At 38.9% G+C, this 20,610-nt stretch overlaps 2 protein-coding genes across 2 annotated transcripts in view; one reads left to right on the top strand and one right to left on the bottom strand.

The window, feature by feature from the left end:
- Positions 1 to 13,128, bottom strand: part of WDR70 (WD repeat domain 70) — a 139,227-nt gene extending 126,099 nt beyond the window's left edge. Inside the window, exons 1-5 of the mRNA XM_032206395.1 lie at positions 13,059 to 13,128; positions 12,902 to 12,964; positions 12,635 to 12,718; positions 9,655 to 9,769; positions 4,343 to 4,532 (exon numbers count right to left, since the gene is read on the bottom strand). Coding sequence (XP_032062286.1) covers positions 4,343 to 4,532; positions 9,655 to 9,769; positions 12,635 to 12,718; positions 12,902 to 12,964; positions 13,059 to 13,077 — 471 coding nt within the window. The 5' untranslated portion in view covers positions 13,078 to 13,128. The remainder of the gene's footprint in view (positions 1 to 4,342; positions 4,533 to 9,654; positions 9,770 to 12,634; positions 12,719 to 12,901; positions 12,965 to 13,058) is intronic.
- Positions 13,129 to 13,361: 233 nt separating this feature from the next.
- NUP155 (nucleoporin 155) overlaps positions 13,362 to 20,610 on the top strand; it is a 29,118-nt gene continuing 21,869 nt past the window's right edge. The window contains exons 1-12 of the mRNA XM_032206253.1: positions 13,362 to 13,476; positions 13,928 to 14,065; positions 14,425 to 14,521; positions 15,655 to 15,725; positions 16,319 to 16,411; positions 17,316 to 17,482; positions 17,636 to 17,741; positions 18,010 to 18,083; positions 18,393 to 18,484; positions 18,620 to 18,717; positions 19,544 to 19,696; positions 20,188 to 20,288. Of these exons, the coding sequence (XP_032062144.1) occupies positions 13,948 to 14,065; positions 14,425 to 14,521; positions 15,655 to 15,725; positions 16,319 to 16,411; positions 17,316 to 17,482; positions 17,636 to 17,741; positions 18,010 to 18,083; positions 18,393 to 18,484; positions 18,620 to 18,717; positions 19,544 to 19,696; positions 20,188 to 20,288 (1,170 nt within the window). The 5' untranslated portion in view covers positions 13,362 to 13,476; positions 13,928 to 13,947. The remainder of the gene's footprint in view (positions 13,477 to 13,927; positions 14,066 to 14,424; positions 14,522 to 15,654; positions 15,726 to 16,318; positions 16,412 to 17,315; positions 17,483 to 17,635; positions 17,742 to 18,009; positions 18,084 to 18,392; positions 18,485 to 18,619; positions 18,718 to 19,543; positions 19,697 to 20,187; positions 20,289 to 20,610) is intronic.

The raw sequence follows: 20,610 nt of genomic DNA, 5'->3' as shown, positions 1-20,610 counted from the left end.
AAGATCAGACAAACTTAAATCACACAAGTCTGCAAGTTACTTTTCTGTCTGAAACTTTTCATTGGGGTCTTTTAACTCTGGTTTCCAGTTACTGCACTTTATCAAGACAGCTGTAGTGTTACTCAAATATTTTTATATATATATTATACTTTTATATTAAAATATATGTATTTATATTTTTATATATTATATATAATATTAATATATAATGTATATTAATATATATTAATATATATTATATATATAAACAATATAGATTTGAACTAATACCATGTTACTAGAAATTAGTACAGTCAACCAACAAACAAAGTGAAAATTGACAAACACTGAGAAAGATAGGCAGAAGTAAAATCTGTTTCTCCACTTTGTTTTCACCATTGCATGCCTGCAAAATTTACAGATCTAAAGCAAGTATTTCACTAGACTCTCCCTTTGGAGAGAGATAATGAAAATAAATTATACTCAGTGCTCAGAACCCATACATCTGAAATTTATGCAAGCAATTACGTAAAAAACAACAAAACACCACATATCTTATTGGGACTTCAGACACAAGGTTACAGCACAGTTATAGTATAGTGCATTGCATTTTAGAGATTTCAAATTGCAAAGCCTTACTAAGGTACAGCCTTCTTTGCCGGAGGACAACAGACAGGTACACAGCACACTAACACACAGATTAACAAGAAACAGGTATTTTCTGTTTTGTTGCTGATAACTTGCTCTTCACTTCATACTCTGAAAACTCTACTTCACCTCTACTACTGAAAACTTCACCCTGTTCTGTCAAACGTACCTATTGCCAAAAATATATTTGTTTTTAACACTTAAAAGATTCATAAGAATCTTCCCATAATTTCTTAATTATTAAACAAACACTGCAATACTACCTAAATTAGTACTTATTATTTAGTTACTTTTTCCCACAGGACCTATCCACAGGACACATCCAGAAGTATCAATGAATGAAGGAGTCTGCTACCACTTGGCACTAATCTGAGGTTTGAACGTGACTGCATTTATTCATATAGCACTCACCACTGATATGGAAGAGATAATTATACCACAAACTGGAACAGTAGTGTATATATAAAAGACTTTTGATTCCTGTGAATTTAATAAAATCAGACAACAAAAATTACGCAACAAAAGAGGTGTCAGAGGATGCCAGCCTTTCACTGATGATGCAATAAAACAGATCTTGAACATTTATTGTATTTACATCATAGCTTACTTGACCAATATGGTAAAATTTATCTTCAACACAACCACAGAATTCTCCTAATTCACTATGGGTGGGAAAGACCACTGCCAACACACTTACATGAAGTGTAAATATTTATTTATTTATTTATTTTAATTAAAATTTCAGAATTGAATTACGGCAATTACGCTTTTTGCCAACTGCAGATAGTGATGTCTCCATAACAGACTACCAGGAAAAATCTTTATTTGCACCACTGCACCACTTGCACCATTTGTACCAGGGGAAACCTTTATTTGCATCAATTCTCACTTTCAAAAGAAAACTCTAGTAATTTCTGGCATGAGTTAAAAGAAAAATCCAGGTATATAAAAACTAACCACACTTACTGTAGCTAATCTGATAAGTGTGACTTGTTTTTAAGCAAAATCCTCTATGATTTTGCAACACATACAAAATGCGTTTGATTATTAGGAAGAACAATTTAAACACAGTAAGTTTAGAAATCAATTTAATTCCTTAAGGCCCTGACAAGGAAACTATAAATCCCAGCATTCCACAGCAATGTAACTTTTTTCATTTAAGGACCATTTATAGTTCTGGTGCTTTCAAATCTCATTTGTTGTTTAAAAAAAATAAATTGATGTAAACAAGTTAATACTGAAACAAAGCAATTAGTAATAAAGCTAATGTAAAGTTTTTTTACTTTTTAGTTTTTTAAAGTTTTTTTTACTGATGTAAAGTTTTTTGTAATATTTCTGTGAAATATCAGCAGACAGGAGTTTAAATTTTGGGTTTAAGTGAGAGGATTTGCTGTGATTTCAAGTTTACACTGACACTGTTTTATTTTAGTGTCATAGACACTGAATTCCTTTGAGCATCTTGGAGAACTTTTACAATGCCAAAGATTAAAGATACCTGCAGGACCCTGTTCCCAAGCCTGGTTGCTTCTTTATGTGTGGATTCAATTACTCAGTGTTATATGCAGTTACAATCTTCAAAAGTGCTGACAGCAAAGCAAAAGATTATTTTCTCTAGGAAGAGAAATAGGGACAGCTAGGGAGACCTGTAATGCAGAAGGGCATTCTGATGAGGCCCCAAAGAACAAACAGAACACCTGTGCAGAACAAGCATACTTTGAGATTTACCACTTCCTAGTGTATGCATGCACAAAGTTACCAGATATTAATAGATACTTTCAGACATTGTTCTTCTTTGTAGTGAACCCAGATTCATGTCAATTTGAAAAAAAAGACAATACAGAGGATTTACACAACCCACACTAATGTACTGGATCCTGAAAAAGGCTAAAAATTATTTAAAGCCCAAACTGAAAGAGAGGGAACACTTCCTTCAACATCAATACATTTAAGTACTTTTCAAGACAGTAACTGTTTTTCTGATTATCTGTTAGAAACGCATGTTTGATAAAATGTCTGGGTAAAGTACTGTATTTTCAGATCTTACTATTAGCTAAAAACATTCAAACAAGCACATCTGAGGTGGTAGAAAAGATGAAATCTGACAGAAAAGTAGTGACTTCATTATGACATGACCGACAGCAACCAAAACATGCTGATCTACGATGTTCTCAGGAATATTGCCTGACTCTGCAGTGCCATTAACAGCTTGAAGTAAATGGGATTCCTGATACAGATACAAGTCATAAGTTAACTTAAGGCACTTATGACTTACAACATTCTCAAAGATAGCTTGGTATCTATCAACAGCTGGTTCCCTAAGACAAAATGAGTCATGCATAGGGTACAAATGAGATCACAGGGGATATGGCCCCACAATGTACAGTTTGATAATTAAGAAAATCAGTAAGCAGACCAGACAAAGCAATAAAAATACTCAAGCATCAGAGTTTCCCACCACTCATCTCCCAGGGCGGGGTGGGGAGGGGGGACACTAAACACTGCGAAAAATTAACATACAAGGTTAGGCTCCCACTAGCAATCGTGTAAGTTACTGATTAAGAAGTTTCTCTCGTTCTTTTCTCATCCTTTTTCAGTCAGAATTCTAAACTTTAATATTATATTTGACGTGATTCAAGGTAAGAATTTACAGGAAAAGAAAAAAGAAGATGAACACCTGGCCAGAAATGAATAGGAACTGGCAAGAAATACCTGAGACATCTGAGAGTTGTTTTTTGGGGGATTACACTTGCAGTTATTCAATAGGACATATCAGTTTTGTCTGCTACCAAATGGTTCAGAATAGCATTAGCAAAGCTGTTTTTACAGGACTTAAATCATTACTGATACAAAAAAAAGCACAGAAACCATCATACAACATCCACTGCCATGATACATTCAATCCATGAAGGTTTGGAGAAAGCAGATCAAACTATTAAATGCCTTTCCACTTAGCTAGAAGTTTATCAACTCCGTATCTACAGTATCCATATTAGGCTGTTTCTGGTTTTCTCCTTACTTCTAACATACAAGAAAAGAGCCTATATATGCTTGAACAAACCAGCCTGGCATTTATTTAAAAGCAAACAAACACACAGAAAAAACACCCTTCATCTACATCTGTACATTTTCTCAGAGCAATTTTGGCATAATGATTTTCCCTAGACTCAAGTCTACCTATACCTCTTCTTTCCTGACAAAAATTCTACACGTGCACTAGGAAACAAGAAAACTAAACTATTTATATAAAATATTTATTTGTATAGTTCTTTTATACCGTGGGAAAAAAAAAAGAGTAAATGAAATATGCTGATGATGAATTTCAGTTGAGATTCATATGTTTTAAAAACATGAGTATTTTTCAATGAAAATCATTGTGTTTGTTGAATAATCATTAGGAAAAAAATACAGAAAAACTTTATTTCAAACAACAGCCATGCTTCACCTGAAATTTCAATCATAAAGGAAAAAGCATACTAACAAATTAGAGTTTACTCAAAATGTTAAAACATTAAACATTGGAGCACTGGAACAGGCTGCCCAGGGAGGTTGTGGAGTCTCCTTCTCTGGAGATATTCAAGGCCCATCTGGACACCTAACTGGGCAGCCTGCTCTAAGAAACCTTCTCTGGCAGGCAGCTTGGACCCGATGATCTTTCAAGGTCCCTTCCAACCCCTTCAATTCTGTGATTCTGTGTAAAGAGAAACAAAATACTTACATTATCTTCCTCTTCTGTATCATCATCATCACTATCCTTGAAGCCAGGTGGAAGTGGTGGCCCAATGAATTCTTCATCATCGTCATCATCATCACCACCAACTGGACCTTGAGCAGAAGTCTGGGATTGCATGGAAGGACCAATTAACTCTTCATCTGAGCTGTCTTCACTTTCACTACTAGCTGTGTCTCTGCATGTAAAATATTTTAAAAAATGTATCAATATTTTAAGAAACTGGCATGTCCACATGAATTTCAGATCAGAGATGTTCAGCACTGACATAAAATTTGCACAAACACTGAAATTAGGAGCAAAACGTAAACTCATTTTTATTAACATAATGTAGACCCACCATCATCTTGAAAGCATAAAAAAAGCTTTAAACAAAAAAGGAATAACATAGCATCAGATAATTAGAAAAAGGCAGAATACAAGAAGGAGAAAGTTAGGTGGAATGTAAAAGTAACAGCAACACATCACTAATATGATCTAAAAATACTTAGATATGTTTATATCTAAAATACTTAGAAGCCAGCAGAACACACTGATACACAGCATCTCCACCAAACCGCTGCTACAGGTTGCAGCGTATCCAAACCCTCTGCACTTCCCTCACCATGGTGGAACTCAAAAGAGTAACGATCCAGGCTCACCACCAGAGCAAGAACACAAAGCATGGCACTTGCTTTTTAATGCTGGTAATCAGCAGGGAATCAAGTACTGTCAGCCAAATATTTGATGTACGGAATCTAGACTGTTCCATGTCTAGATTCTAAAAGTTGCATTTAAATTATCATTTCACTGATTTCTAAATCAGCTGTTTTAAACACATTGGTTTTGGCATTGGAAAATTTCTGGAAAGAAAGTAGAACTACTTATTCCCCATTCATTCAGTTCATCCGAAATAAATGGGCTCCCTCTGCTGGTAGTTATCAGGTATGCGGCATTTTAACTGGTACAAGTTAAAAGGGGTGAGCACAAATTCTTACTTTTTGCCTAGGCTACAGTGTATCATTCACTTTGCAGTGGAAGTCCTTTCTGATCAGGTCAGATGAACTCAAGTTGCAAGACATGCTTTGGGAACTTACATTTTGAGAGCATGTATGTGAATTTAAAATTCAGCCAACTGCAAAGGATACTTTAATAATGGGAAGAAAAAGAGACTACAGAGGTGTTTCCTCTTTTCTTAAAAGTTTAGGTTATCATTTAAAAACTATAATAAAAACAAAGAAGCTCAAGAACATAATAAAGCACTATGAAAAGAGGTTCTGAACTGTGTAATTGTGACAGAACACACAACCTCCCTAAAACAGCTGCACACCAAGCAGGTAATAGGCTATACAGCAAATATTTGTCTTGGATAAGCAAATGGAATTCTATTTTAGGAAGAAATCAAAACAAACTAAAACCAACGTGAATTAGGTCCTCAGATGTCACAGTGATGAGAAGGGCTTGCATGCCTGAAAGCTTGTCTAATTTTTCCAACTATATTTACTAGCCTAATAAAAGATATTACATCTACATACAAACTTTGTTTTGCATAGTGATGAGAGACATTTAAAGACCTAGGTCAGGATATGACCGCACAATAAATCTAACTCAAATAAAATGAGCTTCTTTCACTCTATAGCAATGGGACAATCAATGTCCTTTTACCGTAAGAGGTAAAAAGAAGGACATTTGGGTCCTTCAAAATTCTTCAAGTTCAGTATCACCAAAATTAACTATTTTATAAGATCAAATCATAGAATATCCAAGTTGTAAAAGACCCAACAAGGATCATCAAGTCCAACTGCTGGGTCCCCAAAGGACCACCCAAAAAATCAGACTCTATGTCTGAGAATGTTGTCCAAATGCTTCCTGAACTCCGGCAGCTCAGTGATGTGGCCACTGCCCTGGGGAGCCTGTCCCAGCGCCCGACCACCCTCTGGGTGCAGAACCTTTCCCTAACCCCCAGCCCGACCCTCCCCTGTCCCAGCTCCATGCCGTTCCCTCGGGTCCTGTCGCTGTCCCCATAGAGCAGAGCTCAGCGCCTGCCTCTCCGCTCCCCTCGTGAGGGAGCTGCAGGCCGCCATGAGGCCTCCCCTCAGCCTGCTCTGCTCTGGGATGAACAAACCAAGAGGCCTCAGCTGCTCCTCATACATCTTGCCCTCTGTGCCCTTCACGATCTTTGTAGCCCTCCTTTGGGCACTCTCTAACAGTTTTATCTCTTTCTTATACTGTGGCACCCAAGGATGCAAACAGTACTGGAGGTGAGGACACACCAGCGCAGAGCAGAGCAGGACAATCCCTTCCCTCAACCAGCTAGCAGTGCTTTGCCTGATGCACCCCAGGGCATGGTTGGCCCTCCTGGCTGCCAGGGCACTCTGGTGACTCATGCTTAACTTGAGGTTGATGGGAACACCAAGATCCCCTTCAGCCTCGCACCCCCCGGTCTGTATGTACAGCCAGGGTCACCTCTTCCCAGATGCAGAATCCAGCACTGGCTCTTGTTAAACTTCATACTATTGGTGATTGCCCAGTTCTCTGATTTGTCCAGATCTCTCTGCAAGGCCTTAGCACGCTGTGTGTGACGAGTTGATCTGAAAAAACTGACACATGTTCCCAGACTAGTAAACCACATAGCTTTTCCCTAAAAGCCAAAAAAATTAGTTAGTTTGGAATGGAACGAAACCATGTAGCTGCCAGTAGGAGTGTATACAATGCAATGACTGAAGGAGGCCCCTCCAATCCCAGAGTCACAGACTTTTAGATCTTTCTACAGACACTCAAGAACAATACCTAGCTTCCACCCTAATTGCCTAAACATATAGTTTCCTTATTTACTAGGCAGAATCAATACATTCAAACACTTCAGCATTTTGAGAGGCTATGCAATTATTCTTCATATTAAATGATCAGAAATTCAGTGCTGTTTTTCACCACACTCCAAGCTTGGCAGAGATATCCAAGGATTTCAGCTACAGCTGCTGTTTTACTCTGTTCCAGCAGGAAAGGCAGTCAAACACACGAACAGCCCAACACAGCCAGGCCAAAAGCCCGTCTAGCTGAGTAACATTCGTCAGACTGTGACAGGGGGTGCTGGCAGAAATGACAAAACAAGAGAGCAGATGTATCATGGCACTTGTTTCAACTTTCAGCCGTACAGTCTTCCTCTACCAGATGCTGTTAAAGCAACCCCTTTCCCACAATTCAGAGGAATATAAGGAACTATTTTTTGCTTTCCCTCATTACCTCCTCAATAAGTAAAACATGCTTTTAAGAGGAAAATAGAAAGCTGGATTAGAGTACAGATGGCACACAGACTGAAAATAACGAAAAACATTCAGAGAGTTGTGTAAGTATGTGGGCATTTCCCTGCCCCTCCCCCCCACCATGTGTTAACTCGCCTCACATCATCTACTTTAATTTCTTAGACTTTTTATTTTTTATATACTAGCATTTTTTAATTGTGGATATTGTGGATGTTCTATCCCTGGAAGTGCTCAAGAACAGGTTGGATGAGGCTTTGAGCAACCTGGTCTGCTGGGAGGTGTCCCTGCCCATGGCAGGAGGGCTGAGACCAGGTGATCTTTAAGGTCCCTTCCAATCCAAACCATTCTATGACTCTATGCTTTTCTTTCACAAAGTATAATTACTATTGTCCTTATGCATACGTGTGTAAATACTATAACTATTGCAATCATTTCTCTCTAGCAAATTAATTCAAAAAGCAAAAAGAATCACTAGAATCACACCATTTTGTATTAAACAACCCCTTGCTAACAATTGTAAAATTAGTATGAGAGCCACTATGATAGATAAATATATGTGGAATTTAAAGAAAAAAAAAATAGCGTTGCCATTTTCAGAGAAAAAGAATAAGCTGTAAATTCAATTTTAGTAACTAAAATCTACATCATAAAAAACAATACCCTTGAGTCCTATAATTCAGATTTCAATTGCCAGTTGAAGGATTATCCCACTGAATTTAGGCTGAGGCACAATGGTGTGTCTCCTTCACTAGCTTTCTGTTTTAAGCACTAAGTTCTAAACTGAGTACCATAATTTACAAGGAAATATAATACTGCAAGTTAACACGTTCACCTTCCATTTCTGTGAGTTTTTCATGCCAGTCCTCAGTTAAAAAAACAACAAAAACTTATTATAAACAGGACCTTGGTGAGTTACCAGAGCCTACTTTGTAACTCATAATGCTGATAGATAATTATTACTTTCTTTTATCCAAAGAGCCTAGAATACTCTTCTCTCAAATCCCTTAGTGAAATGACAGAAAACACCCTGTATCATCTGCCTACTATTTGTTTTAACTGAATACTTATATTGAAGTCACCCATATATACACAATCTAATTCTTGTCAGTCTCTATTGTTTCACTAGGAAGAGCATCAAAAGTGAACAGGAGCACATACTTCTCCCTCCTATGTAAGACATAATACAGATCTATAGGGAAGTATGTTGTGTGACCCGTTATTTCAGTGCGAGTCCACAGCTCATTTGTGCTTTCCACAAATAACAGGCAAAGAAGAAATTTGTTCACAGTCTGCAATGCTGCAGGCTTGTCTGTAAAAACCCACCACATACAATCAGCCTAGCAGACACATAAAGAGTGTACCAGAGTAGTATATGGGTTGTAAGACTTCTGTAGATAGAAAACCCTATAAATTTACAGTATATTGATGTCAACAAACTCGAAGGAGTGATGTGGCCTCTGTTACATGTTGCTACTTCGGGTTTTGCAGCATTGAAGAATACAAATAGTCAAAGCAGTAACATCTGCTATTTGTCAATGCCATGCAAACTTCAAAAAAGTTGTGGAGTAAATTTCAAATCAGAATATTTATGCAGTCCTACCACTACTCCATACGGTATGTACACTTAGTCTCTCCACCTAACTTTGCTATTCTTTAGTAGGCTTGAACAAGTATATCCTATATATCCAATAAAGTCAGCACCTGTATGCTCTGTATTTGACGATGTATTTTCAAAAAAATAAACAGATAATATTGCTGTGTTTTTTTAAAGCATGCCAAACAATTTTAATAGTTACTTAACACATAACCTTAACTATTAAATATATACAACTGCAATATTTACAAATACTGACACATCCAAGAAAGTACAGATAAATAACAGCATTTCCACTCTAAGACATCAGATAGCATAGGCATGTTCACGTAAGTTAAGCAATTATCATTCCCCCACCCACTCTCCACACTCACTCGAACTCAACAAAAAATAAAAAAATACAACTGAAAAAAGCCCTTTCAGCTAAGAAAAGTTAAATGACACTTCCCACCATAATTAAGTACCTTGGTTTTAATGTGGACCCAACTCCTGTTGCACTTGAGGCTGAAGCCGATGAATCAGCGTGTCGACTTTTAAGTTCTTTTTCAGCCTGTTCTTCCTTTTCTCTTTCTCGAGCCTCTGAATATGAAGAACACATAATTGACAAATAATCAAGATTTTTGTAAAACGGATACAATTAGAGGCCTGCTGAGGACAGTAAAACAACTTTCTTCATTTTCAGATCTATATAAAGTGACAGAATAGAAAAGTTTGGGTTGGAAGGGACCTTAAAGATCATCTAATTCCAACCCTCTTCCCCCCCCCCCCCCCCCCGCCAGGGGAAGGGATGTCACCTGCTAGACCAGGTTGCCCAGGACCCCATCCAACCTGGCCTTGAAAACCTCCAGCAATTGGGCATCTACTGCTTCTTCTTCATTCCATTGCCTCACCACCCTCACGGGAAATATTTTTTTTCCTAATATCTAATCTAAATCTACTCTCTTCTAGTTTAAAGCCATTACTCCTTGTCCTAGCACTCCACTCCCTGACAAAGAGTCCCTATCCTGCTTTCCTGCAGGACCCCCTTAAGTATGGAAAGGCTGCAGTGAGGTCTCCCAGGAACCTTCTCTTCCCCAGAATGAGCAACCCCAACTCCCTCAGCCTGTCTTCACAAGAAAGGTGCTCCAGCCCTTTGATCCTCTTCATGGCCTTCTTCTGGGCTCACTCAACAGGTCCATGTGCTTATGTTGGAGGTCCTTTAGCTGGGTTCAGGACGCCAGGTGGTGTCTCACAAGAGCGGAGTGGATGGAAAGAATCATCTCCATTGACCCACTGGCCACACTACGTTTGATGCAGCCAAGGACACAGTTGGCTTTCTGGGCTGCACGCACACATTGCTGGCTGATGTTAAGCTTCTCATCAATCAACGCCGCCAGTTCCTTCTCCTCAGAGCTGCCTTCAATCCATTCTCTAGCCAGCCTGTCTTTGTGCTTGGGATTGCCCTGGCCCAGGTGCAGGACCTGGTTCACATGGGCCCGTCTCAAGTCTGCCCGGGTCCCTCTGGTTGGCATCCCTTTCCCTCCAGCATGTTGACTGCACTACACAGCTTGGTGTTGTTGGCAACATTGGTGCATTCAATCCCAACGTCCATGTCACCAACAAAGACGTTAAACAATGCCAGTTCCAATATTGACTCCTGAGGAACACCACTTGTTACTCATCTCTGCACGGACACTGAGCTGTTGACCACAGCTCTTACACACCAAATGGTCCATCCATCAAAACCATGTCTCTCCAATTTAGAGACAAGGATATTGTGTGGGACAGTGCCTAATGCTTTGCACAAGTCCAAGTAGCTGACATCAATTGCTCTTCCCCTATCCACCAATGCTGTAATCCCAAAGGAAAAGGCCACCAGGTTTGTCAGGGACAATCTACGCTTAGTGAACCCATGTTAGCTGTCACCCGTCACCTCCTCATTTTCCATGCACCTTAGCAGTTTCCAGGTGGATCTGCTCCATGATCTTGCCAGGCACAGAGGTGAGACTGACTGGCCTGTAGTTCCCCAGATCTTAATAACTCCTATAATTATTACATATTCCTATAAAAATTACTATAGTTGAAAGTCAACTTAGGGTTATTTTAAGAAATTTGAAAATGCTCAGATTACAAAAAAAAAAAAAAAAGCTGAATTACATATAAAGCTTTGTCATTTTTGCTAAAATGACTAATTTTGTAATGAATAATATGCTGTGTTTCCTTTATGGGTTAGATCCTAGAAATTTGTTTGGATGGTGGGAAGGGGGGCAAGAGTTCCAAACGCACTTCAAGATGTCTTAACTTAAAAACATTACACTTATTGAATTTTCCTCCTGATCTAAAGCATGGTTTAAGTAGGTGATCTCCAAGATGAGACGATAGCTTGACATGAAAGAGTATTGCATCTGAAAACACTTTCAACACAGAAGAGGTTTTACTATGCTTAAATTTAGTCAGTTCAAAAAAGGGTTCAAATCAAGTTCTGGAAATCTTGTATATTTGAATTTCATGGTGTTTTAACATCCATAAAGTCAACAAGCCTCCAAAATGGTCTATTCGCATGATTCTGCATGGAATCAGAAAAGATAAAACCAAACATTGCATCGATCTTATTCTGTCTTACAAAATTGCATTCTCTTAATAAGAGGCTTCAAGTCTACAGTTTTAACAAACTGCAACGGTTCAGAAAGCAAATTAAGCCTAATTTAGGACAAAAGCTGCTCAACCACAATGGTATCAGTTTTTTGTTTTTTGATTTTTGTTTTTTTTTAAAAAAAAAAAAAATTTTTGGACATGCTGTCCAAGTGGAAGGAGAAAACATAGGCATTTGTGTTGGCAAAGAGAGTTCTAATACACTACACTAGGTTGTGCCTGGTCTGACAGGGATGGAGTTACCTTTCCCTGCAGCAGCCCATACAGTAAAAAAAAAACACCACAAACACAAGTATCTCCCTAAGAACCATCTTTTGAATGTTTTTTGCTTGGATATGGGCAGCAAAACATACAATTTCCATCACTATTTACTCTCAAGCCACCACCTTGAAACCCCCCCTACATTACCAGCACAACAGAAGACAGAAAAACTTGCAGGCTATTATATAACCCACTGTATGTCATAGGACTTGCTCTTTGTAGCAAGTTTCGTTTGAATTTTGGAAGGGAACTTCCAAAATTTCAAATAAGAGAGTCTTTTAGGTGAATTCAGCTTTTTGCTGTGTTCGTGTTCCATGCCACACAACAGGAACCTGGCACAGGCAGATCTCTTGCATGCTCTGACAACGTGCGTAAGTTAGTAACTTGCCTGCTTACCAATCCCCAAATTATTTAGGACTGTCCTTTTGCAGCAAAACCACACTTGTTTTCTAAGTAGCCAGTCGGAGTCACCTCGCTCATCACCCCAACGCACAAAAAGAGCAAAACATATTTTAGGATGCGTTAAAGCGTCAGCACCCCCCAGTTCCTTACCCAAGACCTTCCTGCTCCTTTCCACGGCGGTCCTTCTTGTCTGCTCGAACATGGCTTCGAGATCAAACGTGCGCGCTTTCTTCCCTAAAAACATGGAAAAAGGGTTAAGAAGGAGACTGACTGACAGGCTGCTGCAGGGAGGGATCCCAAAGCTTGGGGGGGGGGAGGGGGGGAGCACCCCAGCACCGCCAGCCCCCCACACCCCACAGCCAACCCGGGGGACCCGGCGGGACCCCCAGCCGTCCCTAGAAGCCCCTCGGGGCTCACCGAAGCCGGAGAAGCCCATGGTGGCCGCCAGCTCCGGGTCGGGTCCCGCCAGCATCTCGGCGTCTGCAAAGAGAAAGAGGGAGGATGATAAAAGCGCTCAGCAGAGGGTCCCGGTCCCGGTCCCGGTCCGGGTGGCGGTCGCGGTCCCGGTGCTCACCGCCCTCCGGCGGCTCCATGCCGCGGCCGGCCCGGAACCACAACAGCGCGGGGAGGAAGCGGCGGGGCCGGGCCGCCTCCTCCTGCCCCTTCTCCCCCGTTGTCCCCGCCCGGCGGAACGGCGTCAGCAGCGCGGGGACCGCCGGGATTTGGCGCGGAGAGGCGGGCGGGTGGCTCCCGCTCCCGCTTCCCTGCTGCGGCTCCCGCTCCCGGTCCCCGTCCCCGTCCTGGTCCCGGTGCCGGTCCCGGTCCCGGTACCGGTGCCTCCCGGCCCGGCCCGGCCATGCCCGCTGCCATGAGCCCCGCCGCGCCCGCCGCGCAGGAGGCGCTGGAGGCCGCGGGCCGCATCATCGACCGGCAGATCCAGGACGACCGCTGCTACCCGGACCTGTCCGAGCTGCTGGCCGTGCCCGCGCCCGGTGAGGGGCCCCGGGGGGCGGGGGCGAGCCCGGGGTTGTCTCCGCGGCCAGCTCCGTGCTGCGCGGCCGCAGGGCGCCCAGCACGGAGAGCTGCGAAGGGCTGCCCCGAAATGCTGCCGCTTTTTGGGAGCGCTGCGCCACGTGTAGCGGGGATGGCGCTTCCCAAACACGCCTTTTGTGCTCCCTGCGGCTGCCCAGGGGGCTGTGGAGAGGAGGGTGTCCACTGTATGCCTCGCCATGCAGTGGAAACAGGGCTACACAGTCCCGTGGAGGAAATGGGGTAAAGAGTAGGCTGGGGGTGGAATGGCTTATCCTAAGGGTTTGTTTGCAGCTCTGTTTTCACGGAGCTGGGAAAAAAATCATGAAAAGATAGAGATTTTTTTTTTTCCTTAAGCAACTGATTCATTATGAGAAGTCTAACTTTTTTCCATGCTGTTGTTCTTAATTGCAGGTAGCCCTACCGTTTCTGGTATGACAGATATGGACTATCCTTTGCAAGGTCCGGGTCTGCTGTCGATACCTAACCTTCCAGAGATCAGCTCAGTCCGCAGAGTCCCGCTTCCTCCAGAGCTAGTGGAGCAGTTTGGACGTATCCTGATGAAAAGTAGCGTGTTAGGTTGAGTATGTAATAACAATAGAAACAAACTTCTGCTCTGTCATAATCATTTTTCCTCAATAGTTCAGTCAGACTCCTAGAAATGAACCTTGGTGGTGTTAATGTTCCATTTTTAAGGGTCCAATAAAGTCACAACAAAGTCAATTTGTATAGGGGTGCTGGTGGAATTAGTTCCTGTGTGAGGAACTTCAAATGTTTATGCTTATGTTTATGCTTTATGTTTATAGTTTGTCTGCCTCTGTATGTAAAGCAGTAATTTTTTTAAATGTTCAAGGGAGATTTTGCCTTTGCTTGTCAAAATGCATTTAGTCCTTACATCAGCAATGCTTCAGATATGCAATGCAATTGTATGATGGGAGTATTTCCAGAGATCAGCAGAGCGTGGCTAACCATTGATAGTGACATTTTTATGTGGAACTATGAAGATGGGTACGTACAGAACACATTCCTGACAGTATTATGTTGGAATTAAGTAATCATAGCAGTGGGAAATGGTTTACTTGTAGCACAGAGGAATGCTATTCAGATAAAGTTGTCTTAATTCATTTTAGGTTTTACTAAAACTATTAACTAATCAGTGTTTCAGGAGTTTCAAGAGTTAGTAATAGCGCTCCCAAATCATGTAAAGATGAAACAAAAAAAAATGTATTTGCTTAGGGTTTGACATAGCTAATGTCCCAAAGTTATTGCTGTATTATGGCTAGGGTTTTTATTATGCCCCAGAAAAGTATACACCAATTGCCTAACTAACCTAAGTAGATTTGGTAAGTACACTAATACACATACAGCAGCCAGTCATTTCCACAATGATAAATTATGTGACCTTAGTACCTTGGCTATATACTCTAACTGTTTTTAAAGTATTGTGATTGAAGCTTTCCTGTCTAATAGATGCATAACACTGAAAATAATTTCAACATCTTTTCAAATGGCAGTTTATAATTTCCATGTTCATTTCCTTATTTGTCTAATTCTGCTTTTTTTAAGAATTATATTTTTTGTAAGAATTCTCGTATGAATTGTTTTATGGAATTTGTTGAATTTCTTAAGATTAAAGTTAAGATTGCTCCTCATGTAGCTCCTCTATACATTTACATTGTGTCACAAAGTTTAAAATATATTAATTAGATACATTCACCAGATAACACTATTATGCATGGTGCTAAAGGTAAGGTACTATGGAGGAGGTAGAATTTTCTTAATTTTTGCATTATATGTTTCTTTATGAGAAAAAGGTATAATGTATGTTCCTTCCTCTAGATGTTAACTGGCGTTGTAGGTGATACTTTGTGCAATTCAGAGTAGAATGCATGAATTAACAAAATCTAAAAGTATAAAATACTACCATTTGGCTTCAGTTTTTCTGTCATTCCATTCAGTGGACCTGTTTTCACCCAAATCAAATGGTGTAGATGGCTTCAGCATGTTATAGCACATATTCACAGTATTACAATAACTATTAATAATATTTAAATATAGACTACCTGACTTTGTTTTATTTTGTAATTATGTGATACTACGTAACAAGTCTTATGCAGGTTTTTTTCCTCGTTTGTTGACAGGGGAGATCTAGCTTATTTTGATGGCCTCAGTGAAACTATCCTTGCTGTGGGTCTTGTAAAACCAAAGGGAGGTAAGGAGTGATCATGACTGGACAGCTAATGAATTTTCTGTACATGTTTTTTATATCTGTGTGTGTAAAAATCTGTGTTTTGCATCTATATGCAAGATAAATGTTTAGGTTTGTTTTTAGAAACATCACAAAATTAAATTACAAGCTAAAGATAATGTTTAGCTTAACAATCATTTACTCTGAGCCTGTGTTTTTTGCAAGCTCATACTTACATCATACTCTAACATTTGTACTGCTTATAAGTTGTCCCATTCAAGTGACAACTTCCTTGAGATCCTGGTTTCTAGCACATGCAGTTCTTTAGATAGCTACTGCTTAGATAATATCAAAGTTACAATGGTAGTAAGATTTAATGTAAAATAAAAATTTTTAAAAAAAGAATAAAATGCCATTTTTAAGTTCTTCTACTACATGAACTGGAAACTGAACTGCTGACTGATCTGTTTTGTAATTCTAGAGTTTCACAGATTCTTAGGTCTTAAATATGACTGTTCCCTCTTACCATTCACTGTATCAACATCATGAATACATACAGTCATTGTGAGTCTGAGAGCTGACTGCAAACTAAAATCTAATTTTCTTCCGCACTTTAGGTATATTCCAGCCTCATGTACGACACTTACTTGTTTTGGCAACTCCTGTGGATATTGTGATTTTAGGGCTCAGTTGCTCTAATATACAAGCAGGTAGTTCTCTTTTTTTTTCTCTTCCATTTCTCTTCCACGTGAATTAAAGAACATACATGTATTACAGTAGTATTCTCAGTTGTGAATTAACAACTCTATAAATATACAATGGTTATTTCATTAATAGCTAGTTTAAAAAAAAAAAAAAAGGAAAGAAAGAAAACAAGAACATTTGCTAATTTTTAAATCATGTTCGAAATGTGGTAAAATGTTTCCCTTTTCTTAGGGTGTGCACATGCTGTATCCAGGACTTCCATAGGAGGGTTGAGTAATATTATTCACTTGTTTAACATGAACAGAACTTTTGAAACAGATACTCCTGTTAATTAAACGACGTGTTCAAGAGGGAAGGAAAAGATGGACATGAATCTAGATAACAGATGATGAATGCAGTTTGTTAACCTGTTTGGCATTTATATTCTAATCCCAGAAAACAAGAACCTGATACCAAGTTTTTCATTCCATATATATTAAGAGGAAATAATACAGAATTGTTTAAAAAAAAAAAAAAAAAAAGAGGGTTGCAATCATTTTGTTCTCTTTTTGTATTATCATGCTGTTAAAGAGAAATGCAGAAATTGGTTTTAGAATTGTTGGGATTTAGAGAAGAATACAACTCTCAGAAAATACGACAAATGTACAAAAACATTATAAAAATATTGTACGTCCATACTTTGAAATCTATAGAGTGTATTTGCTTTATTTCTTTAAAAAACAGAAGATTCATTACTCTGCAGTTCACTTAAAAGAATAGCTTTTCCAGGTCTGTTTTAGTAACTATAAAATCTCCTGTAATTTTTCATGTTTTCTGAAATGCTTCTAATCACAAGCCAATAATGTTTATAAATCTATAACATTTCTAGAGCTTAAAAACTGAAGAGTTTTATTTATTTGTTAATTTAAGGTACTGGGTCACTCAATGACAGTATGTCTGGAGGAATGCAGCTGCTACCAGACCCTCTCTATTCACTCCCTACTGACAATACTTACATTCTGGCAATAACATCCACTGATAATGGACGTATCTTTTTGGCTGGAAAGGATGGCTGCTTGTATGAAGTAGCTTACCAGGTAATTATGGGTTACATGCAGGCATTTAGATTTTTACTTCTTTTCATAATTGTACTGTTAATGACATTTTTTTGTTTGTGTTAACTAATAGTTCAGCTTGGTTTTTGTTTTGCTTTTTTTTTTTTTCAACAATGTGTCTGTTTTAAATTGTAGGCTGAGGCAGGTTGGTTTAGCCAGCGATGTAGAAAAATTAATCATTCAAAGAGCACACTGTCTTTCCTTATTCCTTCGTTGCTACAGTTCACGTTCTCAGAGGATGGTAAGTACCAATACAAAAGACTTACCCAATAATTTAATGTAAACTTGAAATAATTACATTTTTTTTTTGTTCAATTTTCTTTTAGTTTACTAATAGTTGTGTGAAATTGTTTGCTCTTTTATATCATTTTCCCTAAGAGTTGTCTGGGGCTCCTGCATTTTATTGTTGCCTTTCGGTTATTTATTTTAGTGATACTCTGACTTAAACTTGTTTTCACTGATTCCATTGTTAATTTGCTACTTCTCCTTTTTCTTTTCCCCCTCCCAAGATCCTGTAGTTCAAATTGCCATTGACAACTCACGAAATATCTTATACACACGTTCAGAAAAAGGAGTACTGCAAGTATGTTACTTATTCTTAATGACTTTTTGCAATGCTACTAATGTGTATATAAATATTTTAAGTTTTCCTCAGTACTTAGGAACTCTCTATAGTTGTGTCAGGATATTATTATCTTCATCTTTCTTTCACAAGTGTTTACCAAAGACCTAAAATAATTTCTTATGAGGAAACAATAGCCTTTTGATCTTCCCTTCAGCCATATAGAAACATGATGATGGTGTGAAAGTAGTGTTTGAGTTGCTGCATAATAGATGAGGCTGTATGAAGTAATGCAATTTTAAATCTCTAAGCTGTAACCTTAAATTGCAGGTTTACGATTTGGGTCAAGATGGTCAAGGAATGACCAGGGTTACTTCTCTTTCACAAAATGCTATAGTTTCTGCTGCTGGGAGCATTGCCAGGTAAATGTATGATAGGTATAAAGTAAAAATATTTTATTTAAGGTCAATAATGTTGTGGTATATTTTTTGAAGAAAGTGTTTTTGTTTGTTTCTTTGGATTGAGAGTAAAAGTATTTTTTTTGTTTTGTTTTCTAGAACAATAGATCGTTCCGTATTTAAACCTATTGTTCAAATAGCAGTGATTGAAAATTCTGAATCCATAGACTGTCAACTACTGGCAATCACACATGCAGGTGAGAAACAAATGTGATTTATTCCCCTTTTTAACAGATAAATGACATCTGTACAGCTTAACAAAATTGACAGACATTTTCCCTTTTACATATGTTCTGGTTTCAGCTGGGTTAGTTAATTTTCTTCCTAGTGGCTGGTATGGTCCTGTGTTTTGTATTTTGGATGAGAATAACACTGATAATGACAGTTTGTTAGATGTTGCTGAGCAGTGCTTACATCAAGTCACGGACTCTTCAGCTTCACTTACTGCCCTGCCAGTGAAGAGTCTGGGGGTACATAAGAAGCTGGGAGGGGACAGAACCAGGACAGCTGGTCCCAGCTGGCCAAAGGGATATTCCATACCATGTAGTGTCATGGTGAACAATAAAACTGTGTGGGGAGGGTGTGGCTAGGGCAGGGGACCCACTGCCCAGGTTTTGGCAGCTGGTGGTGAGCAATTGAATTAAACATCGTGTGTTTTATATATTCCTTTATCATCACAATTATCATTCTCTCTTCCTTTTCTATCCTATTAAACTGTCTTCATCTCAATCCATAAGTTTTACCTTTTTTATTAATTTTTTTCCTGATTGAGTCCCCCATCCTGCTGGGATGGGGGAAAGTGAGCAAAAGGCTGTGTGATGTTTAGCTGCCTGCCAGGTTAAACTACAACAGCATAACACAAATTTTGGAAACATTTTATTTGATTCTGGTGTGTTGTTTTATGTAACCAAAATGTTTTGACATTTGATGCAAGTATAATCCGATCACACAAATTATTATCTGTAGTTTAGGAGAAAACCAGCAGAAATTGCATGTAATTGACCTTTTCTCTGTTATGTTTAGGTGTCCGACTGTATTTTAGCACTTCACAATTTAAGCATCCAACAGCACGTCCTTCTATGTTAACATTGGTTCATGTCCGTTTGCCACCTGGATTTTCAGCATCTTCTAATGTGGAGAAGCCCTCAAAGGTTCACAGAGCTCTTTATAGCAAAGGTAAGCAGTGGAACACAGCTCAGAAGAACAGTGGGGGGGGGGGTTATTATTTGTGTGTGTGTGACAGCTACTATCACGCTGTCTTATATCATGTAATTTGAAGGAATGGGAGGACACACCATGGTGTTGCTGACCCTTTCAGTCAAGCATAGTGATTTTATGTTTGAAGTAGTTTCCAAATGGTTCTCAATCTAGGTTCTCTTTAAACATCTCATTTTTATGAGGCATTTTCTATGTACTGTAGACTCATTTCTGTTTTAGCTTTCAGAGTAAAAGGTAAGATGCTGTTGATAGTGGCCTACTAATAACCCCAGGATACAGAAAACCAAGAGATACTATCTTCTGTTCAGATCATGTGGTTTGGACTTAAAGATTGATTTTTGGTAAATAAGGAATTAATGAGCTAGAGTGGTATATTTTGGTATATATTGATAGGTGCGATACATGATTAATCACACCTAATACAACCTTAATATCCATGTTCTTGCTAGGGGTCCTGCTGATGGCAGCTTCAGAAAATGAGGATAATGACATCCTATGGTGTATCAACCATGATTCTTTCCCTTTTCAAAAGCCAATGATGGAAACACAGGTACTAAAGTAAACTTTCATGTAATTTTGATGGATTTTAGTTTTTTTCTTTTCTTCCTGAGAACAGATACTTCAATAATACTATCTGCAAGAAATGAGTAGGTTGCTGAAAAACTTAAATGAGAAGTTTAGAAACATTTACAAAGCTACTAATCAATTAGCTTTAAATTTAAAATAATAAAAAAAAAAAGTTTAGTGGGCATTTTAGACAGTAAATTGAAACTGGTATCTTAGTAGGAATTCCTTAGTAGGAATTCCCAGTTCATCCATACTGTATAGCTTCATGCAGGCTATGTATGAAAACAATTGCTTTGACCTCTAAA

This window comes from Aythya fuligula, chromosome Z, assembly GCF_009819795.1.
Source record: "Aythya fuligula isolate bAytFul2 chromosome Z, bAytFul2.pri, whole genome shotgun sequence".
Taxonomy (NCBI): domain Eukaryota; kingdom Metazoa; phylum Chordata; class Aves; order Anseriformes; family Anatidae; genus Aythya; species Aythya fuligula.
This window is presented reverse-complemented; position numbering and strand designations above follow the sequence as displayed.